This window comes from Diabrotica undecimpunctata, chromosome 8, assembly GCF_040954645.1.
Source record: "Diabrotica undecimpunctata isolate CICGRU chromosome 8, icDiaUnde3, whole genome shotgun sequence".
NCBI lineage: Eukaryota > Metazoa > Arthropoda > Insecta > Coleoptera > Chrysomelidae > Diabrotica > Diabrotica undecimpunctata.
Genome location: NC_092810.1, coordinates 126,710,497 through 126,736,473, shown reverse-complemented (window position 1 = coordinate 126,736,473; position 25,977 = coordinate 126,710,497). Strand labels below are relative to the sequence as shown.

Genomic DNA, 25,977 nt, shown 5'->3' with positions numbered 1-25,977 from the left:
TTAATAATTTTAATATCGCATCGTCAAGGGTATTAACATAAAAAATATTTAATACAGTCATGGACAAAAATCTGAAATATTTTGAAATTATCGTAAATATCTTCAATATGATGGGTTCATGTTATCAAAACACTTTTTTCTGAGAAGAGAAAACTTTACTTAATACGTTGTAAGTGGATAATTAAAAATAATGATATGGATTTTAAGTAAATTCTTTAAAAAAATAAACACTGAAATTCTTGGAATGAAAACAAAAAATATCTTGAAAGTAAATATTACTTGAATGTAAGGGAATAGTGATGCGCAATACATAGCCTCTCCCATTCAAATGTTAACCTCACCTGCCTGTGAGATGATCTAGATCATGATCATCCGGTACATTCTGCTAGATAACAGACGAGGCTCTGGCGTCCGAGTGATTGCCGGTATAAGCAATCCCCTAATTACTGACCAACAGCTTCGGATGGAAGAGTCGGTAGGTAAGTGGAATGGCACCTTCTTGTCCTAGAAACGGAAAAATCGTTTCTAAAGGCGGACGACCCAGACATGGTCGACGGCATGGAGATGCATAAGGCAACGGGAAACCAATGCATTAAAGGCTCATAGAGCATCCCTAGTTAATCGTCATGACTAACAATACACCCAAACACTCTACTGATCATAAAACTCGGAAAACAAGATCCGGCAGAGGAGGAAACTCACAAGATTGTAAGGCATCCCTGGTCGTCAACATGCGAAAACCTTGCAAAGTAGCGACTTGGAATGTTAGAAGTCTACATCAAGCTGAAAAAGTACATAATGCCGTTAAAGAAATGGAAAGGCTAAATATAGATATTTTAGGAACCAGCGATGTCCAATGGCCCCAGTCAGGAAAGATAAACATCAACAACAAAAGAATATATTATTCAGGAAGTCAAGACGGTTCACACAGATATGGTGCCGGAATAATATTAAACAAAAACATTGATGAATCTGTAATAAATTTTACTCCATACTCCAACAGAATTATACTCTTACAATTAAACCAGAACAAACCCAAAATAAACATCCTACAAGTTTATGCTCCAACTGCGGACAAACCAGAGAGCGATATTAAAACTTTCTACGAAGATCTAGACAACATTTTAAAATCCATTAAAACGCAAGATGTAACAATTATAATGGAAGATTTTAACACAAAGGTTGGGGAAGAAAAAGTAGAAGAATATACAGGAGGATATGATCTGGGCAACAGAAACGAAAGGGGTGACAGGCTTATCGAATTTTGCCAAAACAATAATTTTGTTATAGCTAATACATTGTTTAAAATGCCAAAGAGAAGACTATATACTTGGAAGTCACCAGCGAATCAAGAAGGGAGAATTGTAAGAAACCAAATAGACTACGTATTAGTTAGACAAAGATACAGGAACGCAATTATATCCGCAAAAACCTATCCAAGTGCCGACATAGGAGTAGATCACAACTCAGTAGTGACCAAAATTAGGCTCAAAATGAAAATAATAAAACGAAGAACAACAAATGCAAAAATCGATGCAAGTAAATTAGAGATCCCACACATAAGGCAACGCCTGGCAGATGAAATCAACAACGGATTATTGAATGTTAAAGAACAAATTCTGCAAAATACTGAGACGGATAAAAAAATGGTTATTAATAAAGACAGAAATAGATAAAAGTCAAAAAGAAATTCTAATACCAACCAGATATAAAAAGAAGCAATGGACGACGAAAGATATTTTAGATTTAATGGAAGAAAGACGTCAATATAAAAACAAAGATAATCAGGTACAAAAAAAGTAGATAAACAAATAAAATACAGAATTAAGAAAGCGAAAGAACAATGGTTAAAAGAACAATGTGCAGAAATAGATGAATACCAGAAAAGACATGATAGTTTTAACATACATAAAAAAATTAAAGAATTAACTCACAACAATAGTACAAGAAAACCGGGAATACTAAAAGATACAAATGGGAAACTAAAAACAAATTAAAGAGATGGACAGAATACATCATTGAACTGTTCAAAGACAATAGAACAGAACAGATGGAGATAGAACTAGAAGAGGATATGGTTTTAAAGATATTAAAAGAGGAAATTAAAATGGCATTAAAAAACAGTAAAAATGATAAAGCAGTAGGTCCAGACGAAATCCCTATAGAAATGTTAAAATGCATAAATGATGAAACCTTGGACATTATAGTAGACTTATTTAACTCAGTATACAAAACAGGACACATACCGAAACAATGGTTAGTCTCCACCTTTTGTGCTATCCCTAAAAATACAAACGCTAAATATTGCAGTGAATACAGAACAATATCACTAATAAGTCACGTTCTCAAAATATTCCTGAAAATAATACATGGTCGTATAAATAAAAAACTGGAAGAAGGAATAGATGACAGTCAGTGTGGGCTCAGAAACGGACTAGGAACCAGAGAAGCGTTATCTGCTTTTAATGTGTTAGCTCAAAGATGCATGGATATGAATGTTGATGTGCATGTTTGTTACGTTGATTTTGAAAAAGCATTTGACAAAGTAAGACATGAAAAATTAGTCCAAATTCTAAAGAAAAAAACATAGACCATAGTAACGAATAATAACAAACTTCTACTGGAATCAAAGAGCACAAATCGTAATAGATAACGAACCCAGTCCAGAAATTGAAATCAGGAGAGGAGTTAGGCAGGGATGTATTATATCCCCATTACTATTTAATGTATATAGTGAAGCCATATTTGAAGAAGTATTACTATCTCAAAGTGAAGGAATAATAATTAACGGAAGATCTATTAACAACATAAGATATGCAGATGACACCGTGATTATGGCAAGCTCTGTTGAGTAACTTCAATTACTGCTAAACAAAACAAACAGTTTCTGTAAAAAATATGGACTAAAAATTAATATAAAAAAGACCAAATACATGATAATAACAAACATACCAACAAACATACATTTGGGAAATATACCGATAGAAAGGATTGATAAATAAAAATACCTAGGAACCTGGATTTCAGACAATAATGATCAAACAACCGAAATAAGAGCCAAGATAGAAATAGCAAGAAATGCGTTTGTAAAAATGAAAACAATTCTCTGCAACAAAGACCTTAGATTAGAACTGAGAGTAAGAGCACTGAGATGCTACGTGTTTTCGATACTGCAATATGGACTTGAAAGCTGGACATTGAAGCAAGAACACATAAATAAGTTACAGTCCTTTGAAATGTGGCGTTACAGGAGGATGCTTAGAATAGTATGGATATAAAAGAAAACTAACACGAAAGTATTACGAGAAATGGGCAACAAATGCGAAATAATAAACACAATAAAAATAAGAAAGTTACAATATCTGGGACACGAAATGAGGGGACAGCGATATGAACTGCTAAGGCTGATAATACAGGGAAATATAAGAGGAGGAAGGAGTATAGGAAGAAGGAGAGTGTCATGGTGGAAGAATTTAAGGGACTGATTTAAATGCAGTTCCAGCATAGAACTCTTCAGAGCAACAGTAGATAGAGTAAATATAGTGATGATGATATCCAACCTCTGATCGGGAGACGGCACTTAAAGAAGAAGAAATATTACTTAAGACATTGTATTTTAAGGTTTTGTTAAAAAAACAATAAAATTATTAGTGAGTTCCCTCTTCGAGCGTTGACTACTACTTTTAACCGTCTTGAAATGCTCTGAATTAAATCTTGAATATATACTCGAGAAAGTGCTTTTCATTCTTTTTGTGCTGGAATCCTTATCCCAGTGTCATAGGAACAGAATTTCTTTTTGTAATTCGGTTAAAGTGTCCCAAAAATGCGTGATTGTGGCCAATACAATCTTTCAAATTAAACCTCACCAAGGTAACCATTCAGTGTTCCTGCGACACGAGGACGTGGATTATCGTGCAATAGCACGAATCTGTCATATTTAATATGGTCAGCAAATGGCAAAACATGATCTTCTAACATATTTCCAATGTACATGTCAGCTGTCATTCGCCCAATCATTTCCACGAGTTTTTTACGCGAAGTTTTTTCCATTTGGCATTCATAACTGAATTTTGGTCTCACCTGTGAATAAAGCATTTTTTCACTGCTGGATAGTCCAATTAATATGTGCTCTGGCAAATTCTAATTTACACCTTTTGTCGTTTTAAGAGATACGTGCAACTTTGGCAAAACGTCTTGGTTTTAGGTTAGCATATTTTCACCTCCATCTGACTGTTTTAGTACTAATACTAATCTGCCTTGCATTTAACAACTCGTTTTTAAGATGCCTATATGTCAACTAGTGATTTCGTAAGCTCTGAAGAATTAAAAAGCCGTTGTCGGAGGCACTTGTAGACAGTTTTCTTGCTGACAGAGCAGATGGTGTTATATGAAGGTGGCTTGCAATATCTTTCTGTATATACCACTTATTAGATAGAGTTATAATTTGTACTGCTTTAACTTCATTGCAGTGCCTGACTGGTGGCATTATATATTGTTTTACAAACTGAAAAAAAAAATGTACACAAAATTCGATTTATATTTTGTCAGTGTGACTTGAAACTACTGAACCAACAACAAATCTTCCAATGTTAGGAAAATATCTTTCACCAAATCACTCAACAAATTAAATGTTATTCAAATGAAATGTCAAAATTAATCATTTGTCAAAATATTTGTATGTATAATATTTGTATTTGTACTAAATAAATAATAAGTTTGTATTAGAAAGATATTTCGTAATTATTTTAAGTTATGGTGTTATAGCATACATATTTCATATTTTTGTCCATGAGTGTATTTTATTATTATTACAAGAAACCTTAATAGATGAGGAATTTTAACCAATTTCTCTTTAAATCCAACCTCTTTCGTCGAAAACCATATACAGTTTTGGTGTTACAGTTCAAGTGTTACCTAAATAAAAAAGTATACATCGGACAATTATTCACATAAGGAATTTGTTTTACACGGTGAGTCATAAACCATTGGGACATAGACTAGGGTTAGATTATTGTAATCTAAATATGGCTATTGAATCAAATACAATTAATAAAATATTACTGTAGAAAACTATACAGTGTGTGAAAATTATTTCTGTTTCTAGTAATGACTTAACTGTATATTTAAAGATTCTTATAAAGATCAACACACAGACAAACTGCATGCAGGATATTCGTTTTATTTATAATTTTTTTATCTTCTTACAGGAAGCGTTACGTAATTGTTTTAATAAAAATATGCACCTATAAGAAAAATAAAAAAATATGACTGGGAGCGTTTTTCAGATGAAATGGATCATGATTTTTGTGACCTACAAAAGGAAATATGGCACTTTATAAGAAGTGAAAGAACGGAGGTCAAGGAACTATACAGAGGAATAACAAATAAAAAAACACAAAGAATGCTGCAGGATTACCAAACGGACTACTGAAATATTTTGGAGCAGCAATGACAGAACGAGAAGTAACAGTATGACAATATTAATTAAAAAAATTATAACACAATAAAATAACGGAAGAATGGAGAACTAGCGGACTAATCCTTCCTAGTTAAAAAAAAATGGATAAAAACAGCCAGAAAACTACAGAGGCATAAACTTATTGAATACTACCCCAAAATTTACATATTAATTTTTGAAATAACTAATAAGTGTGATGACCTAAGGCGATGAACAAGGTTTTGGTAATGGTATATAGATGCAACATTCGTCGTAAGGCAAATTACCGAGAAATCGGTAGTGTGTAATATACCGATATTTCTAAGTCTGACTAACTTCAGGAAAACATTTGACAGAGTAAGTTTCAAAGTTATAATATATATTCTATATTGTTCACTAAGATATCATAAAAATGATTGGAAACATCTATCAAAACAACAAAATATAAGTCAGTATAGATGGAGAATTTACAGAAACCATAGATATTGACAAAGGAATAAGAAAGGGAAACTTATTGGGCCCTATACTTCTCAATTTAATTATGGATAAAGTCATCAAAATTGTCAACAAAAGAAGAGGATACAGAATAAGATACAAACAAGTAAAAATACTGTGTTAATACAATATTATATCCCAAGATAAAGATAATATATAAATACTAGTTCACAGACTTAACATAGGAGCAAAAGTATATAATATGACTCAAAAATCCAGAATATTGGTAATCAGAAAAGAATCATTTGTGGAGCAGCAATGATGGAACAATTAACAACATTAATTAATAAAATTATAAAGCAATAAAATACCGGAAGAATGGAGAACGAGCGAACTAATTCTACTATTGAATAAAGGAGATAAAAAATAGCCAGAAAACTATAGAGGTATAAACTTGTTAAATACTACGCTAAAACTTACAACTAAAATTTTACAAGTGCTAATAAATTAGTCGATAAGTTTAGCAGGTGAACAACTGGGTTTTCGTAGAAGATCGTATACAGATGCAATATTCGTTATAAAGCAAATTACTGAGAAATCACTAGAGTATAATAGACTTCTGTGTCTGATTGACCTAAGGAAAGTTTTTGACAGAGTAAAACTCAAAGATGTAATCCATCTTCTGTATAATAGAAAAACTATCGAAAACATCTACTTAAACAACAAAATGGAAGTCAGAATAGATGAACAACTTACAGAACCTAGAGAAATAGGCAGCGGAATAAAACAAGCAGATTCATTGTGCCCCATGCTGTTCAATTTGATCATGGATAAAATCATCAAAAGCGTTAACAAAGGAAGAGGATACAGAATGGGAAACAAAGAAATAAAAATACTCCGTTACGCAAACGACGCAATATTGATTGACGCAATATACGATCTCAGAAAACTAAAACAATAGTAGTCAGCAAAGTACCAACCAGATGTAAAATATAAATTGATGACATCTCTATTGAACAAGCAATGGAAATAAAATACCTGGGAATTACACTGTCTAGCTATGGAGATCTGGACAAAGAAGAATTAAGTACAAAAAGTAAATAGACGAGCAGGATGCCTTAATATCACTACTTGTATACTACAGCGCAGAAGCGAAATGTACTTACAATTCCTACTGTGCGGACTATTATCAAAGTGGCGGGTAAGGATGTTAAGCATATTAAAGCAAGTTCCCATCCTTTTATAAGTGCTATAATCAGAGAAGTTAAAAAAACAACTTGAAAACTCCAGAATATCGGCACTTTTTCTCCTATACCATCTTCAAATTTGTGCAGATCACTGAAAAAGGTAATGGTCAATAAATTAAATTAATATACATACATAAGGAATTTGTTTAATGAATGAAATATTTAAAATTTAAAACTATTTTGCGTTATAAAATAATTTATAAATATGATGGTGCTCATTTTTTATGGACCAGGATTGATCATATTGTTCTGAAGCTATTTTCTTGTGGCATGTTAAAATAATTACTATTTAAATGGGAATAAGCCACAATTAAAGGTTAAAGTACGTTTATTGACGTTTCAATTTTCACTTCGGAAATAGTTCTCAAAATACAAACATTAGTAAATTATAACAATTTACTACGATATTCTTAACAAAGATGGACTTGAGTCAGTCTGCGGGAATTACTCCAGTGTTATATATTGCAATAAAAAGTTTTACCAGTTTCGTCTATTTCGTATGTTATTTAAAAAAGATAAATGATGTATCCTCGATATGTTACTGACTTACTAGTAGTGGTATTTTCCTTTTATTGATTTCCTCTTTTAATATGGGTAACTAGATGCATTCTGCCGAGGAATTTGCGACGCAATTGGTCTCATTTAGCATAATAATTAAAGCCGCTTATTTGATTTTGCTCTTTTTACCATCTGTTTCTTTTAGGACTATACTTGAATCGTTCTATTGAACACTATATTCATTTTACCATGCATGTTTACATATTTGAGGTCTATCAAATTCTTTATATTTATTATATAAGATTGATGTTCACTTATTCTAATGGTCTTGATGTTTCACCCAAATAAAAATGATTGCATTCACAAGGTATTTTAAAAATACAATTCTTTGTTCTTTCTTGTTCAGTATGACCAGTTCAGTTGAATTTTTGGGTAGACAAATAGATAGACAAATAATTTTGGCTCCATCCTATAAGGATTTAATTATTCGCTTTTTAATATTGATATTGAGATTTGATTCATAATTTAGTTACCCATATTAAAAAAGGAAATCAATATAGAAAATACAAAACAGAAAATACCTCCAGAACATATCGAGGATATATCATTTATGTTTTAAAATAACATACATATAAAATCAGAGTTTGGTGTTAATATTGAGAGTAAAATAAATGTAAGATCAAATGCTTACCATGTCGGCATAGTATCATGAAGTTTTTTTTCTTATGATTTGACGGATTGTCTTAAGTTCAAGTTAATTTCATGTAATCGAATGAACTATCTTACAATAAAGTCGTCCCAGGAACGCAACTCTAAAATATTAGTGATATCATTTTAAAGCCATCTACTTTAAAATGTATAATATTTGTCTGAATCAATATGATTGAGTTAGATAAAATTAAATTATTAGAAGATTTTTTTACCAAGTAACAAAAACAAAAAATTATTTATTTAATTAATTTAAATTAATTTAATTAATTAAAAATTAATTTATTTATAAAAAGGAAAAGACAGTTAATATTAGATTTCATGTACAGGGTGCCTGTGCATCCGCTTATACGTATTTCGGACTAATAGGCCTCTTCAGAACGGCTTTCACAGTCGCTCTGAACGTGAAAATAAATCTTTTCTGTCTTAGGAAGCAACTCTAACATGGCTTCGTATAGACGCAAATAGCGACATCTCATATTAAAATCCGTAAACTAATTTTCGAAACCAAATTCAGAATTTTGCTTTAATCTCTGCCTTCTAAGATTTGCATGGCAAAACAGACGTTGATGAAGATGTTATTAGAGACATGGGGATCATGAATTTGGTTTCGAAAATTAGTTTACGGATTTTAATTTATTTATGTTTTGTATTTTGAGAACGATTTCCGAAGTGGAAATCAAAATTTAAATAAACTTAATTTTAAAAGAGCTTAAGAAAAATATCGCCCTTTTGTAATGACAAGACCACGTTTTTAAATTTGAAGTCACACTGATCAGACCGATATTTTTGTTCTTCAAACCTTAAAAATAGAAAAAAAAAAGAATGATATCCGCCGGACGGAGGGTGTTCATCGTTTTTTCGGCTATTTTTAAATGTATTGTTATACCGCCTTTTCAGAAACAGCATCGCAACTTGAAATCGCTATAACATCGGTTCTATAGCACCTACGGGACTCTTCAAAAAATAAAAACGAAGGTTCTTACTTCTACTTTAAAGAAAAGCATTAGTTGTAGCCTAGGTGATCATCTTATAAGTGGTAATATAGTTTAATGATCATGATATTGGAGGAGAAAAAATCATCAAATTGGATATTAAATACAAATAATATTAAAAGCCAAACTTACTCCGACATTCTACTGGCAAAATCTCCAGTCTGATTGACATCGTACCAGCTTACATCTTGATTTAAGATAGATTTTAAATATGCAGATCTTATTTTGAATATCTAAGAAAAAATATATGTATAAACGATAAATAGGTTCACCATTTATTATAAAACTTTAAAAAATTAACGTCGTGTCTGTATGCTTTATAATATGTATAAGAATGGATGCGCTCTCTTAGGGCGCGTACACATCTGGCGAACGCATGTGGCCGAAGCCTTGCGACCAAACGCCTTCGGTAAATGTGTACGCCCCAACAAACGATAGCAAACGCATGTGTTTGTCTTCGCTAGAGTTCGCTCACTGGGCGGTACATCAAAAGAAAATTGAAGAACGAATTCGTTTGGCTCTGTTTAGCGTGTACGCTTCCGAGTAAAAGTGTCGAACGTCGTCGCGATGTTGTTTTGATTTTCTAATTTGCAATAATGGAGTGGACATATTGTATTTCAGCTTTTAGATTATTAAATAAGTCTATTCCTCTATACCGACATCTTCTTTTGAACAATGATGTTGTCCACCCGCGCCATTTTCGTCGTTTTTTGGGGAGGGACTGCTTCAGCCTTCGCCTCACTAATAATAATATACAACGCACTTACAATAACTATATCCTCATCCGATGTCATTTTTACAATTTACATAACTGCCGCGCCACGAATCCCCAAAAATACCCGCGAAACTGATCGAATGACCGCCAACGACTTCGTTCGCTACAATATGGACAAAAGGCCAAATTTTCCATCGAATGCCAAAAACATTGAATGAATTCGGTCGAAGCGATCCGGTCACATGCATTTGCCAGATGTGTACGTACCTTTAGGGATTGTACACTGAACGCAGCGTGCAGCTGCTGTACAAGCATACAGACGCGAATGTATAGCCCGCGCGCACACAGACAGCGATCAGCCGTCTGAGTTCTGCATTCTTTGTAGTACTATCCTAATCTAATAACACACACTGCCAGCCCAGCGGTCAGAACACGGCGGTCAGTGAGAACTCTTACTTTCTGCCGTTCTATTCACAGAAAGACAGAGAACGTAAGAACTTTGCTAAGTCGGAAACAGAAAAATTAATTGATTTAATTCTAGAAAGAAGTTTATATAGATAGATGATAATATTTGTACTCTTATTTTTATTCTTATATATATATATATATATATTACCCCAGTCATATTAGGTAAAAAAAGGGGTCAACCTCGGAATGAAAGATAATAAGCTGCAAATTGGTATGAACCTTTGTTTTGTCATTCTAAATGTTGTCTCAAAAGTCACAATCGTTATCGTGTCCGCGTCTCAAGATATTCAAGGTCAAAGGTCACAAAAATCGGTTTTTCGCGAATATCTGGCTTCCTATCGGTTAAATGAGATTTGCATTTATTATAAAAGTTGTAGGCTATAAAATTCCCTACAACTTTTGTTTAAACTTTTTTTTCATACGACCAACCGTTTTGAAGGTAGAGCGCGAAGAGTGCACATCGTACAGTCATATACGGCCTAATGCAAGGTCAAGCGTGAGTTATGCTTATCAGTACGTTATAAAGTCAATTATTTACTTGGAAATTATAAATATTAAACAATGCCTATTATTTATGTACTAACTATTAATTATTTATATTTAATTAAAGTAAGTAACTTGATTATTTATATATAATTATTCATATTTAACTATTTAAGTATAAAATATTATTAATTCTGGATTATATATTTTAGTTTTATTTTAAGTTAACACGACATTATATATCTTTTCTTTAAAACGCGTAAATTTCTCAATACTTATATACCTGGAAATACTTGTCCCTACCCTATGCCCTTTTCTATTCATTGCCGGGACAGATGTTCTATAGTATTCAAGGCCACTCTCTCCACTTTGTATGAGTCAAGATTATTCGTTAGTTTGAAATTGTACCGTTGCAACTACGGACGTACGGTTTTAAGAGCTATGGCTGATTTGTGTTTTATATGTGATAAGAAATTTTCAGAAGGTGTTTCTGTGAATGTCGTACGTGGTTTACAAACTTTAAAAACTGCAAGTATTGAAAGAAATGATGGACATATAGACTATTTAAATACTTTAAGTTCTGTAAATGTGCATTCCGAGTGTCGAAAAGTGTACACGAGTAAAAATGTTATTATTGCATCAAAACGACGCACAGATGAGAGTGAACCTTCAACGTCAAGTGCACCTCGTAAAAAACGAAATGAAGTCTTTGATTTTGGAAAGTTATGCTTATTTTGTGGCCAAGAAGCTGATGAAATAGCAGAAAAGAAAAAAAAAATTAAAGTATAGACGGACAATAAGTAATGTAAGTACTCTTGCATTCAAAGACAACGTAATTAAGAGAGCAGAAGAACGAAACGATTCCTTAGGAGAATTAGTAAAGGAACGTATATATTACGAGTATGATTTGATCGCTGCTGAAGCAAAGTATCATACTATTTGCTATACCAACTTTTTAACCCGAGTACGATCTGCAGATAAAATGCCTCGCCAAGATGATCAAGTCACTCAAGCAATGAAGGAGATTTTTTGTTATATAGAAAATAATGAAGATTCTCAATTTACTTTGAAAGAACTTAAAGATGTCCCTACGGAATACATACCTGACGATAAGACAATTATTACAAAATTACAACAAAAGTATTTAACTGATATAATAATCACAAAAAAAATTGGATCATTTACAATTATATCTTTCCGTGATACACAGCTTAACGTATTATCAAGAGCTTGGTACGAAAATAAAAAAAGTACTCCTGTAGAAGAACGTCTACGGATTGTAGAAGCTGCTGCGGCTATTATTAGGGAAGACATCAGATCATCTGTAGTTGAAACAAAAACGTATCCACCTCCGAATAAAATGCTAGATTGTATTAATGAAGAAATACCAAAAACATTATCACATTTTTTGGAAGAAATAATATTAAAAAATAGAAAAGGACAAGTAGATCATTTAAAAACGAAATGCACATCTATTAGCCACGCAATAATGGCTTCGATACGAGAACGTTCATTTTCATCACAGCTACTGTTGGGCCTTTCCGTATTTCTTCACAGAAGATATGGGTCTAAAAAATTGTTGGATGTTTTATCATCTTTAGGATTTGCTGCATCATATAGTAATACCATACAGTATGAAGTTTCATCAGTTTACCATCCACAACCTCGTATTTTACCATCAGAGTCTGGTGCGTTGGTACAATATGTTGGAGACAATGCAGATATTAATGTCAGTACTCTTGACGGTAATAATACTCTTCACGTTATGGGAATGATAAAAATAATTACTCCGAAAGATGCTGTAATTTATGATGATCGCATAAAAAAATGTACAACTAAACCGAGTGCAAAAGAGTTAGCAGCAATATCACATGTATCTCTTTTAGCATATGAAAAGCCAGTTGTACCTGGGTACAGCAAGATTCAAGTCCAAAATCTACATGATGATCAAGTACTGATTGAAAAAAAATTTAATGCAGTTGATTTGTTGTGGTTATACGGAAAATGAAAGAATCTTTCACCGTTGCCAGGGTGGAATGGCTATCTTCAACAACTTACGAAAAATAATCAAAATTTTTCAACTTCTCAGGTTATATTTCTACCTTTCATTGATCATCCTGCCAGTAATTTAGACACAATTTATACAACTTTACATAGTGCTATAAATATTGCCAAGTCACATCAACAAAAAACGTGCATAATTACATTTGATCAGCCCCTGTACTCAAAAGCACGTGAAATGGTTGCTGCGTCAGATGCAAACTCAGACTTGTCTAAAACAGTTGTCAAACTTGGAGGATTTCATATGCTCATGTCTTTTCTTGGATGCATAGGACATGTAATGGACGGTAGTGGTCTCAAGGAAGCTTTAAGTAAAATATATGCTACAAATTCGGTCGACAAAATGTTGAATGGTCACGCTTATGCAAGAAGTATCAGAGGCCATATATTATTACGACTTGCATTATCAATAAAGATTTTTGAAGAGATGAAAATTGAAAATTGTGTGTTAGATGAGTTAATTGAACAGATAACTAGTCGCGATGTTTCCTACGAAGATGTTGAAGGATGTACGAGCAGCTCCAACTCGTTAATTGATCAATTTCAGGATAAACTGAAAGAATTAAAAGCTCGAGGTCCCACGGCACAGTTATGGGTGCAATATTTTGAAATGGTATCAATAGCCCTAGATTTCATTCGCGCTGAAAGGCTGGGACTTTTTCAAGAACATTTGGATGCAGTGCGAAAAATGCTGCCCTATTTTCATGCTGGTGGTCATTTCCTATATGCGAAATCAGCTCATTTGTATCTTCAAGATATGTTAAAACTTGAGGAGACAATGGATCAACAGGCTTTTGAGAACTTTAAAAACGGATTCTTTACTGTAAAACGAACAGAAAAATTCAATTCTGGTACATGGACAGACATGGTAATCGAGCAAAGTCTGATGAAATCTATGAAGACAGAAGGAGGAGTATCTCGAGGCCGAAGTACACAAGAAAGTGTTCTATGTAAGTGGGTATATGCTATGTATGCCACGAATACAATTTGTGAAGAAATTGAACGGTTTTGTAACATTTCTTTCGATTCTGTGGACCAACATGTTGATGCTAGAGATTCACGAATAAAAAGGGATGATACTGATGTAAATGAACTGGTTGGTTGGTTTACGCTTCATAATCCCTTTCCAAATACGAATCAGTTGGTATCCTTAGCTTCAGGAATCGTTGGAAATGACCAAATTAATTGTCACCGAGCCCATGAAATCGGATTGCAATCTATGGTAAAGATAACTGGTTTGAACTTCAACGAAATAAAGTTAAAACGCGTCGATAAGGTTTTACCGCTTTCAGCCATTAACAAATCTGTCAAAATTAATGATTGTAAAGTTTCTATAGATCCAATGTTACTTTTCCAGAGAATAACTGTAAGCAAAAAATTTGAAAGTAATTTACAAGAATATCTTCAGTATGAACTAAGCCCGTATCCGACATCTTTATTTGATAGTAATGGCATGAGAAAAACCACGAAAGCAACATTATATGACAATATGATGCCTGTCGTTATCGATCTTGATGAAAATAATGTAACATACATCATCGATGGTGGATTTCTTCTGCATCGCGTCGTATGGAGCAAAGACGATACTTTCTCTATTATTTTAAATAAGTACATTAAATATTTACAAACACATTATGGCTCAGCAATTGTTGTTGTATTTGACGGATATTCGGACTATAGTAAAAATATTAAAGCACTGGAACAACAAAGAAGAACTGCTGCACTTTCAAAATCATATGAAGTTTGTTTTGACGAAACAATGGTTGTGCCAATCAGTCAAGAAAAATTTTTATCAAATCGGTCTAATAAAAAAAAATTTATCGACATGCTTGTTGAAAAATTTAAAACTGTTAATATCACAACAAAACAAGCCAGAGATGATGCTGATGTTCTCATCATTGACACAGCTATTGCCTTATCAGAACATCAAAAGACTGCTGTCATCATAGGAGAAGATATCGATTTGCTCGTTATTTTAATTGGACGTACTCAGTCACATCATCAGGAAATTTTTTTGAAAAAAGTTGGCAAAGGCAATGTCAAAACACAAATATATTCTACTAAAAGTTTTGACCAATATCCTCGTACTAAAAAGCACATTTTATTTTTACACGCATTCAGTGGCTGTGACACGACTTCTGCGCTATTTAAAAAAGGAAAAAAAACTGTTACTAGAGCATTGGAAAAAATTCCTGATTTAGATAAACTGGTGGAAGTATTTCAACAAGAAAACTGCCCAAAACAAACATTATTAGAAAATGGAGTGCGCATCTTGTTGGCATTATATAATGCTCCAAAATCTGAGGACAACATTGATCATTTCCGCTACACGCAATTCATCAAATTTACAAAACTAAATAAACCTGTACACCTGTCAACACTTCCACCAACAAGTGTAGCAGCTCATCAACACATAAAACGTGTCTACTACCAGATTCAAACGTGGTTAGGGAAGGACTTAGAACCTCAAGAATGGGGCTGGATGCTTGAAAATGAAATCCTGGAGCCCATACGAACGTTATTACCTCCAGCACCAGCCGAACTACTAAACGTAATATTTTGCAATTGCAAAAATGGTTGTGGTTCCCGCTGTGGATGCAGAAAATCAGGGCTACAATGTTCTTTAGCTTGCGGCCAGTGCAACGGACAAGCTTGCCTCAACGCTTCACTGTATCCAAGTAATCCCGATGAAGAAAATACATATGATCCCGATATTCTGGAAGGTTTGAAGATGAACATGACAGATAATGAGGATGATGACAATGAATCGAACATTTTTGAGCGACAAGAAGAAGAAGACGACGAACAAGAAGAAGATAATTAGCTTCCATTTCCAATTTCATTACAATTAAAATCAACAAAGATACTTTTGATATTTGAACTCACATTTTGATAAATGTATATTATGCCGTATTTAATAATAAATAAAAATATGTGTAAAATATATACTCTTACTATTATATCATTTTAACTTAAAATAAAACTAAAATATATAATCCAGAATTAATAATATTTTATACTTAAATAGTTAAATATGAATAATTATATATAAATAATCAAGTTACTTACTTTAATTAAATATAAATAATTAATAGTTAGTACATAAATAATAGGCATTGTTTAATATTTATAATTTCCAAGTAAATAATTGACTTTATAACGTACTGATAAGCATAACTCACGCTTGACCTTGCATTAGGCCGTATATGACTGTACGATGTGCACTCTTCGCGCTCTACCTTCAAAACGGTTGGTCGTATGAAAAAAAAGTTTAAACAAAAGTTGTAGGGAATTTTATAGCCTACAACTTTTATAATAAATGCAAATCTCATTTAACCGATAGGAAGCCAGATATTCGCGAAAAACCGATTTTTGTGACCTTTGACCTTGAATATCTTGAGACGCGGACACGATAACGATTGTGACTTTTGAGACAACATTTAGAATGACAAAACAAAGGTTCATACCAATTTGCAGCTTATTATCTTTCATTCCGAGGTGAAAGCCCTAATATGACTGGGCTATATATATATATATATATATATATATATATATATATATATATATATATATATATATATATATATATATATATATATCATCATCAAAACACTTATCAACTTTGTTTTTGATTCTAATATTTTTATATTTAATGGTGTCTTTTATAAACAAATTTTTGGTAGTCCTATGGGATCTAGTCTTTCACCCATTCGAAGTAGCTATGTCATGGATGATGTTATCAGTGATTGTATCAACAATTGCACTTTTTTCATTCCTTTTGTTAAAAGATATGTAGATGATTTAGTTTTGGCACTTCCTAAATACAAAATTCATGAAACAGTCAACATTTTCAACAATCATAATCAACATATACAATTTACAGTTGAGGAAGAGGTAGATAATTCTCTACCATTCCTTGACATGAGAATTGTACGAAATACAGACAATATGTTGAAAACCAGATGGTTCAGAAAACCCATATGTAGTAATAGATTTATAAGCTATTACTCTCATCATCCAAATAAGATGAAAATGAACCTTATAACAGGATTAAAAGAACGTGTTTTAGACCATATTATGGATTTTGATAACATTAAAATTTTATGTAGTGAAAGTAATAAATTCAAAAGGACTTTTTTGGAAATGGTTTGTATTAGCAAAAGTGATAATAATTTACACAAAAGATCAGAAATTCAAATCTGAGCAGAATTTATAATTATATTATTTCTTTATAATTTATATATGAAACAAAAAGAGAAATCAAACGATTTCTACCTAGCGAAACCGAATTCAAAACAAAAATCTAATACCGTCATTATGTTATATATGAAACTTGAAAAATATCATATTTTTATTTAATTTTCCATATATCTGTTACATTTTTTCAGACACCTATCAATGGTGAATCAATCTTCTTCTTTTTTGTTACTAAACAAAAAAGAATTTTTAAACAAAATTTTATTTTTGGCAATATAATTGTCAAAGGTAAAAATTTTAAGTTGGCATTTATGACATTGAGGCCTATTTGTAATTGGTTGCTACTTTAAACTATTTATAAATTCAATTATTTTTGTTAAGAAAATGCTTTCAAAATTATTAAAATTTCATGGAAGAATTTATTAGATAAGGGCATTTTAGTATTAATTCTTTTTGAAATGTATTTGCAGCAATTTTATTAACCAAACTAATTTTATTTGGTGAGTTAACAAAAAATGTTTTTCTTTCTAGTTCAACTTTGTAAGATATTTTGTCTTTTTTAAAAAGACAAAAGACGTATTTTTTAATAAAAAATCAAAAGCTGAAATGGTAAGTAATAATGGTAAGATAAAGATTAATATTATTTATTTTTTAATTAATATTTAATGTACTATTTCATGCACTACTCATTAAAATGTGAAATAATGTCTTCCAATATTATCATAATTTTATATAACTAATATAAACACTTATGAAAAATTCAAGGATAACTGAAATAAGTTCCAGAAAAGTATTCGGTGAGGCCAAGAGTAAAAAAATATAAAAACTGGCCCTGAGTAAATCTAATGAGATTTTGGACGATGTTAACTTCAAAAGGATAATTGAATCAAGTATCAGTATTAATCAGACTGACAAAAACTAATTGTAGTCATTCTCAGTCAATATCTCTTGCAAAAAGAAAACCAAAGAATGAGGAATAACCGAATGATAGTGAAAAGAAAATCCGAGCAAAAAAAATTATGTAATTGAAAGAATAATATTTATATAATATAAATATTATATTGAAGAATTAAATTCTCCTGGATCTTTTCTATTGCTGTTCATTAGATGCAGCAAGAGTTTCCATTTTTGCTTGGACGCCTTAAGGCTTAACAAAAGTAATGCTTCTTCATCTGAAGAAGAACTATCTGAGAACGTATTTCAGGTTCAATACTTGGAAAGAAACTGAAACGCTGTTAATTGACCGCCGCATGTGTGCTCTCAAAACTCCAAAAAAATAGAACTCTTTAACTCTGAACGCAGAACTCGGAACGCCTGACCGCTGTCTGTATGAGCAAAGGGCTAAGGCATTTATTGGAGACCACTTCCTTACCTGTCTCATAGCAGAATAGTTAAAAGTGGCAGTCGCTAGATAATTGAAAATAAACATTCCTACTCCTATCACAGAATTCATTATTGCAAAATATCGAATAGCGTCAAAGAATTTGTCTTCTGCTATTTTTTTCTGGTCGGCTGATAAATTTGTTTGTATTGATATAGCATATTCAATAATATCACCCGTGAGACTACCAAAGATAAGTGTGTTTAAGGGTTGTAAGATTCCTGCTCCAGTTGAAGAGATAAGTCCTATTGTTATTAAAAATTTGTCGTATCCACTTGCATATCTAAACTAGAAAAAAAATAGTTGGTATTAATAATAATCGATTATAACCTATTCCCACAATTTCTTTTTGACAATAATTAATGTCATGGCCTAAGTTAATACAGGCTAGTTATTTGAAGCATTCTCAAAAAAAATGTGAATACCCCTCAAGTATTCTTGTTTGTATGATTTGAAATGAAGTAAGTGTATTCTAAGGTTGAGATCATATTTCGTCATATCCACTTTGAAATGTTTAAAAATACAGGTTGATAACTTTTGTGACAAACTCCGGTAGATCTGTTATTATAGGAGATAGGACAAAAATTGTAAGTAACTGAAGTTCACATTTTAAAATTCATTACAAACATATAAAAATATAAAAAAAACAAACAATAAAATTGGTATTTTCACTGTAAAAATTGTTCAAAATAAGCTTCAGCTTATTAACTTAAGCATTTGTGTGGTAATATTGTGAAATGTTTCTAATTGTGACCTTTACGTCATCAATTGTTGTTGGAGGTTTCACATAGGTCTTTATACATAGCCCCAGAAGCACATGTCAACTTTACTAATTGTGGAGATCTAGCTGACCACTAGGAGGCCAAGGCTTAATTTGGGCTGTAGTGCCGGAGAAGAACAAGAAGCATGCCACTGAATTGGTCCGTCTCTTCCTATACAGGGTGGCGCACCGAAAACGAAACAGATGCATTTACTGGCAGATGATTCCTTTAAAAAAAAAACGCTTGGATCCGTCGATTTTGTTATCGAGAGGGAAACAAAATTGGCATAAAATCATATTAACATTTGCAGCCCCTTAAGCGGGGGTGGCACCATCCCTAAAATCTTAAATGGAAAGGGGGGTCGAATGATCCATTATTTAAAAGGTCTTTCAACTCCATTTACAATGATGTAAAATTCATGTACTTCAATTCAGTAGTTTTGGAGATTTATTGATTTAAAGTTTAAATACATCATCGTAAAAGGAGATCAATACATAGCAGCAAAGTTGTTAAAAAATAAAGAATGAACTGACCTGTCAGCCGAGTAAATGTTGAAAATGACCACCATTACTTTCCATGCAGTAATAAAGATTTTGCTGAAAACGTTGCCGGACATTTTGCAATATTTGAGGAGTAATTTGATGGCACTCATTCACAATTCTTTGTCGTAAATCTTCTAAGGATGTTGGCTGAGTAGCATAGATTTTGCTTTTTAAGTAACCCCCCAAAAAGAAATCCAAAGGTGATAAATCTGGCGATCTTGAGGGCCATTCAACGGCACCTATTCTACCAATCCATTGACCTGGAAAGGTCTGATCTAAATAATGCCGAACTCTTAATGCGTAATGTGGTGGGGCACCATCCTGTTGGAACATCAACATATTCTCAACGTATCGACCATCATTCTGATTTTCAATTATATCTGTTAGCGCAGGATCTATGGCATTTTGCAGTAATTCCAAATACATTTCACCAGTCAAATTTCCAGGTAAGAAAAAAGGACCAACCAAATGATCGCCAAAAATGCCAGCCCAAACATTTAATTTTTGTGGCTGCTGTGTGTGTACCTCATGGTAAATTCTGGGATTAGAGTCCGACCAATATCGACAATTATGACGATTTACTTCGCCATTTAAAAAAAAGGAACATTCGTCGGAAAAGCAAATGTTAAATAAAAATTGTTCATCGTTTGTAATTCGTTCACTCATAACTTCACAAAATTCTAATCGCTTATCAAAATCGTCTTCATTAAGTTCTTGTACAAGGTGAATTTTATACGGATGAAAATTATGGGCCTTTAGAATCCGTTGGATAGTACGTCGACTAACACCACACGAAGTTTGCTATTTGCGGCTACTTAATGTAGGATCTACAATAACTTGCCCTAAAACCCCCACTTCTGTTGCTTCGTTCCTTATAGGATTTTCAATATTACGTTTTTTATTGGCGACTGATCCAGTTTCCCGAAATTTAGCTACAAGTTCTAGAACATATTTTCGGTGCACATTATTGTTCTCATGTTGCTCATTAAAAATTTGTGCTGTTCTATTAGCGCACTGATTATTTCCGAAAAATATTTCAATAATTTCAACCCTTTCTGCCGTGGAATATGCCATGGTTAATTTATGTATAAAGCAATAAATGATATTTTAACAACAAAGATTGGTCAAATCAATCGCAAACTAATGTACTATTTCCTATTTAAAATAAGTACGTGGCATTCTCTACTTATCTTTCTTCAAGAAACAACTTTTTTTGTCACAAAGGACACTTCAATTGCTATTTTTATTATTAATAAACCATGGGCGTAGTAAATAAAAGCGTTTACTTATCAAGAAAATGCTTTTACTCAAATTTCTTCTGAAAGAAGTACAAACTAATTTGATGTACCTATTAAAGTCTACTTTAAACTTTAAATCAGTAAATCTCCAAAACTACTGAATTGAATACATGAATTTCACATCATTATAAAGGGAGTTGAAAGACCTTTCAAATAATGGATCATTCGACCCCCCTTTTTATTTAAGATTTTAGGGATGATGCCACCCCCGCTTAAGGGGCTGCAAATCTTAAAGTGATTTTATGCCAATTTTGTGTCCCCCTCGAAAACAAAATCGACGGGTCCGAGCGTTTTTTCAAAAAAGGAGTCATCTGCCAGTAAATGCCTCTGTTTCGTTTTCGGTGCGCCACGCTGTATAGTACGTTTTCAAGTAAACTATGTAAATTATTTACTAAAAAATCTAAATAAACCTCTCTATTTACTATTTTCTCAAATAAGAAAAGGGTATATCGTATGAATTTGTCGTGCAGTACTAGTGGAAGTTGTGCCGATTATCATATCCATTTTTGTAAAACGTTGTTTCATATCCGAATAAAACAAAATCGAAAAGATTTCTTTATACAAGTATTTTTTGTTTTGTCCATTCACATAAAGCTACATTTCTTTCACAATCATAGTCCCTGTCAATTAAAGTTGCAATCAAAGTCCAAAAATTTTTTCTATAATGACGTAGAAACAATTAAATGAACAATGTTGATTTTCCACCTCTTTTCAATTATAAAGCGTTGAACAATTTTCAAAGAAATTTGGTTGTGGTATAACTTTTTAAATCTTTTTGTTACTAATTTTAAAATATGAAACTTACAGGTACTTTCTATTTTTGTAACTAACTTTTTTTGTTATTAACTTTTAGTAACAGATATAAAAAACAAAAGTTGATCACGTTCTGTAAAAGAATAGACAAAAACGACTAACTAAAGAAATATTAAATTACAAATCGGAAGGAAGAAGAATTATATGGCGTTTCTTAAAAAGATGAAACGTAATTTGATGTCGGAATAGGTAACAAATATATAATTTCTAGAATGATGAAGATTTTATATACCCACCTATGCTATTGTACCTAGGTTATAGCAATAGATAAAACTGATATTTTCAGGTCTTCTTAATATATACTCAGCATTAATGTACGCTCTATGAAATAAAAGAAGTAATTTTTCATTTTAAAATATTATTTGGATAATATTCCATTATCCTGGTATTTAAATTAATTAAAATATCATGAACCTGATACAGTTACAGTGATACTAACGGAACTAAACAATGCTTACCATTTGACGAAATGAAATATTTTTAATTTTTTTCTTTGGTTCTTCATTACTAACAAACTTGCTAAAATAATAAAATAAGTTATTTTAATGTAAATTTCATTACAAATTAATAAAATTCAAAATACTTACGCATCAAGAACATTTTCCTGTTTATCCTTTATACTATATTTTTTTCGTTCTTTCATGGTAACCTAAAATGAAAAAAATATTTACTGTTATAGTTGTTTAATTGTTGATCTAAAAAGTCAGTATGGATAACATTTGTGATATTATTTCTAATATATTAAAATTTTTAAATAATGTCAGTCATATCTTTATATTTCTCATTGTGTAATTGGAATTGTTTTTAATCAAGAATCGGGGACGCCTTACCTGGTAAATACAAAAATGTATTAAACACATCATTTTTGCATAGTTGCAAGCAATCCAATGTAATCCGTACTCAATCATACGTACTCAATATTGTTTGATCACGTCGTCATGCAAGGACAAATATAAAAATGGTAAATAATGAATTAAGAAAAGAATTAAGAGTTGAGTTGTAGATTTGGATTATTAAATTGGGTTGTTAAATAAGTAGGATCAATAACTCAGAGGTCGAAATATAGTTCTCCTCGACTTCAACTAAGTAATATTTTAAATCTTAACGAGTTGTATGTAAAAGTGTTAACCATTTGTGTTATAAATAATGATAGAAGTGCTGAGAGAAGTAACTGTTATTGTATGATGATCCTGTCCATCCATTATGTATTACAAGATGAAACATTGATTTTTTCTAGAATTTGTTTCTAAATACGTATAACATTTATTGTCGATCTTCTTCGATTAAACTCTTCACATTGTCACTTAATCTCTGTCGAAGACGACCTGGGGGACGCCTTCCTACAGGTTGTACTGTGAAGATAGATTTCGTATCTCTGTCATCATTACGATTCAGTACATGACCTATTCAAACTAATATAGGATCTTAGAAAACGTGGTGGAAAACGTCCAGTATTTCCTGATTATTGTAAATTCTCCAGTTGTTCTGCTGGTCTTAATAAGGGTCTAAGATAGATCTGAGAATTTTATTTTCAAAGGCTATAAGACATGGTTGATGTCTTACAGTCATGCATCACGTTTCACATCTATATAGCACCACTGGTCTTATAACTGCGTTTTATATATTAGCCTTTAGCTTTCTGGACAATACCGGGATTTTATTTAGAGTACCTGCTGCTCGATTACTGCTTAGTATTTTAGTCGCTATCTTTTGACTAATATAATTAATAACCTTGATTGTGCTACCCAAGTATTTAAACTTCTTGAAGTTTTCGAAAGTCTCATTATTATTTGTTACTGGATTCATGTATCGACTAATCTTGTTTGTTCGTGAGACTTTCAGAAAGTTTGTTTCAGATCATGGTTAGTACGACCTGTGTAGCCGCTGCCTTGAGCTCTATGTGCTTTACCTCTATTTCCTTGCTATTACTCTCCAATATATTTATGTCATCAGCATACGCCAAAACAGAGTGTCGTTTTCCACCTAAAGTCATTCCACCTGGTACTTATTGAACTTTACGTACTATCTATTCCATAATAAGTTTAAGTAAGAGCGAGAAAATTAAATCTCCTTGTCGTAAACTGCTTTCACATTTAAAAGTGAAAGTGTATTGGTCCGTCCTAGCTTGCGTGGAGGAGTTTCGAAATAAGTAGGGGCTCTTTGCTACTTCGCGAAAAATGGACAAGAGGGGGAATTCTCAACCCCGACATAGCGCATCTCACTTGCTGATAGGCAAATGTGCTACAGATATGTAGGAAAGGTGTGAATAAAATATAAATAAAATGAATAAAAGTGAATAAAATAAAATATAAATGAAGAAAAAAAGTTTGGGAGTGGAAAATCTTGAGAAAAGTTTTAGGTGGGATAAAGGAGGCTAATGGGAAATAGCACAGAAGAATAAACCAGGAGCTAGTGGAGATTTATAAGACACCCAAAATAATGCAGAAAATCAGAGCACAAAGAGTTGTGAGAGAGATGATTGGGACATGTTTTACGAGTGCCTAAAGAATGAATCGTGCAAGTTTGATGCCGTCTTGACTGACATAGAAGAAATGGGAACAAGAGATTGGAAAGTACAAGTGAAGGATCGAAAAAAGTGAATAAAACTAGTGAAGACTACCGTAGCCAAGGGCCTGTAGGATATATATATATATATATATATATATATATATATATATATATATATATATATATATATAATACAATAACTTCCCCATTTTTACATCAGAAATAAAAATAAAATACGTATTGAAAAGCATAAAAACTGGAAAAGCACCTGATCCCGATAAGATCCATAGTAAAAATAAAAACTTAGATCTTCTTGCAAAATATTTAATATTATTAACATGTATACTTATAAATAAAATGATACAAGATAAAATGCATGGCATGGAAGCTTGGACGCTGACAATTAGCTCGTTACTATGCCTGGAAAACTTGGATGTGGATATTCCGCCCCATTCTTAAAATTCGATGTACTGAACATGTTGGAAATGAAGAAGTTATGTGATACACTACAAAAGCGAGACATGACTCAAATAAAATGGAAAGGCTCAAAGCAAGATATTAAGAACTATAGCATGGAAAATCAGAAAGAATCCTGTCTCAGAAAGGACCGAATACATCTAAGATCAAGTTCAAATGTAGCAAGATAGAAAATGCAAACACGATATCAATGGTATATTCCCCTCCGAAGAATGAAAAAGGATAAACTGCTGAGAATGAAAAACCAGTTGAAAAATATAGCAAATAGGATGTATGGGAAATACCAAACGAGTAGAAAATAAAAGAGATATATTGTAATAAACAATTATAATTAAAATAATTTACCTTAGACTAAATATCTCTGTAGATAATTATAAAAATTGTTTGTCTTTCAAACTATTACACTTAAAAACAAATGAATTATCGACTGAGTATTATCTGCAAACATAAAAGTGTTTTATACAGATCTCGTTTGTTATCTTGTAATACATTTGGGAAATGTGTTTGTAACAATAGAGTAGATAAGTTTAGACAAGATGTTTTCGGTCATTAGCATTGTGTTGAAGATTGATATTGGTAGATGCGATTTCAGAAATCTTAAAAAGAAAACAATAGTACAAAAAGATTTAACCTAGAACGTCTTTACCAGCAGAGAGTTTAGACAAATTAAATACCATCAGATTTTTTTTTATTTTATACTTATAAGCTTAGGATACTTTGTACTATAGTCTGATCAAAAAGATCAATAAGTTATTCTATTCTAACCTAAATTGTTACAGTTTAGAACTACAGTTTCATTTAGAATTATTTCTATAGGTAATACTTATAGTAATATTTACACTTTACACAGGTATATTAGGCTCACACAATGGTCTTTTTTTGCACGAACTATTTTCACTAACTCAAAGGGCTTTATCTTCTTGAGCCTTTTTGTGTCAACCGCAATAAAAACA

General features: G+C 32.1%; 1 protein-coding gene across 1 annotated transcript in view; it reads right to left on the bottom strand.

The window, feature by feature from the left end:
• LOC140447981 (ATP-dependent translocase ABCB1-like) overlaps positions 1-25,473 on the bottom strand; it is a 52,978-nt gene extending 27,505 nt beyond the window's left edge. The window contains exons 1-6 of the mRNA XM_072540978.1: positions 25,370-25,473; positions 22,627-22,688; positions 22,498-22,558; positions 18,617-18,913; positions 9,453-9,553; positions 7,039-7,210 (exon numbers count right to left, since the gene is read on the bottom strand). Of these exons, the coding sequence (XP_072397079.1) occupies positions 7,039-7,210; positions 9,453-9,553; positions 18,617-18,913; positions 22,498-22,558; positions 22,627-22,682 (687 nt within the window). The 5' untranslated portion in view covers positions 22,683-22,688; positions 25,370-25,473. The remainder of the gene's footprint in view (positions 1-7,038; positions 7,211-9,452; positions 9,554-18,616; positions 18,914-22,497; positions 22,559-22,626; positions 22,689-25,369) is intronic.
• Between the last annotated feature and the right edge of the window lie 504 nt (positions 25,474-25,977).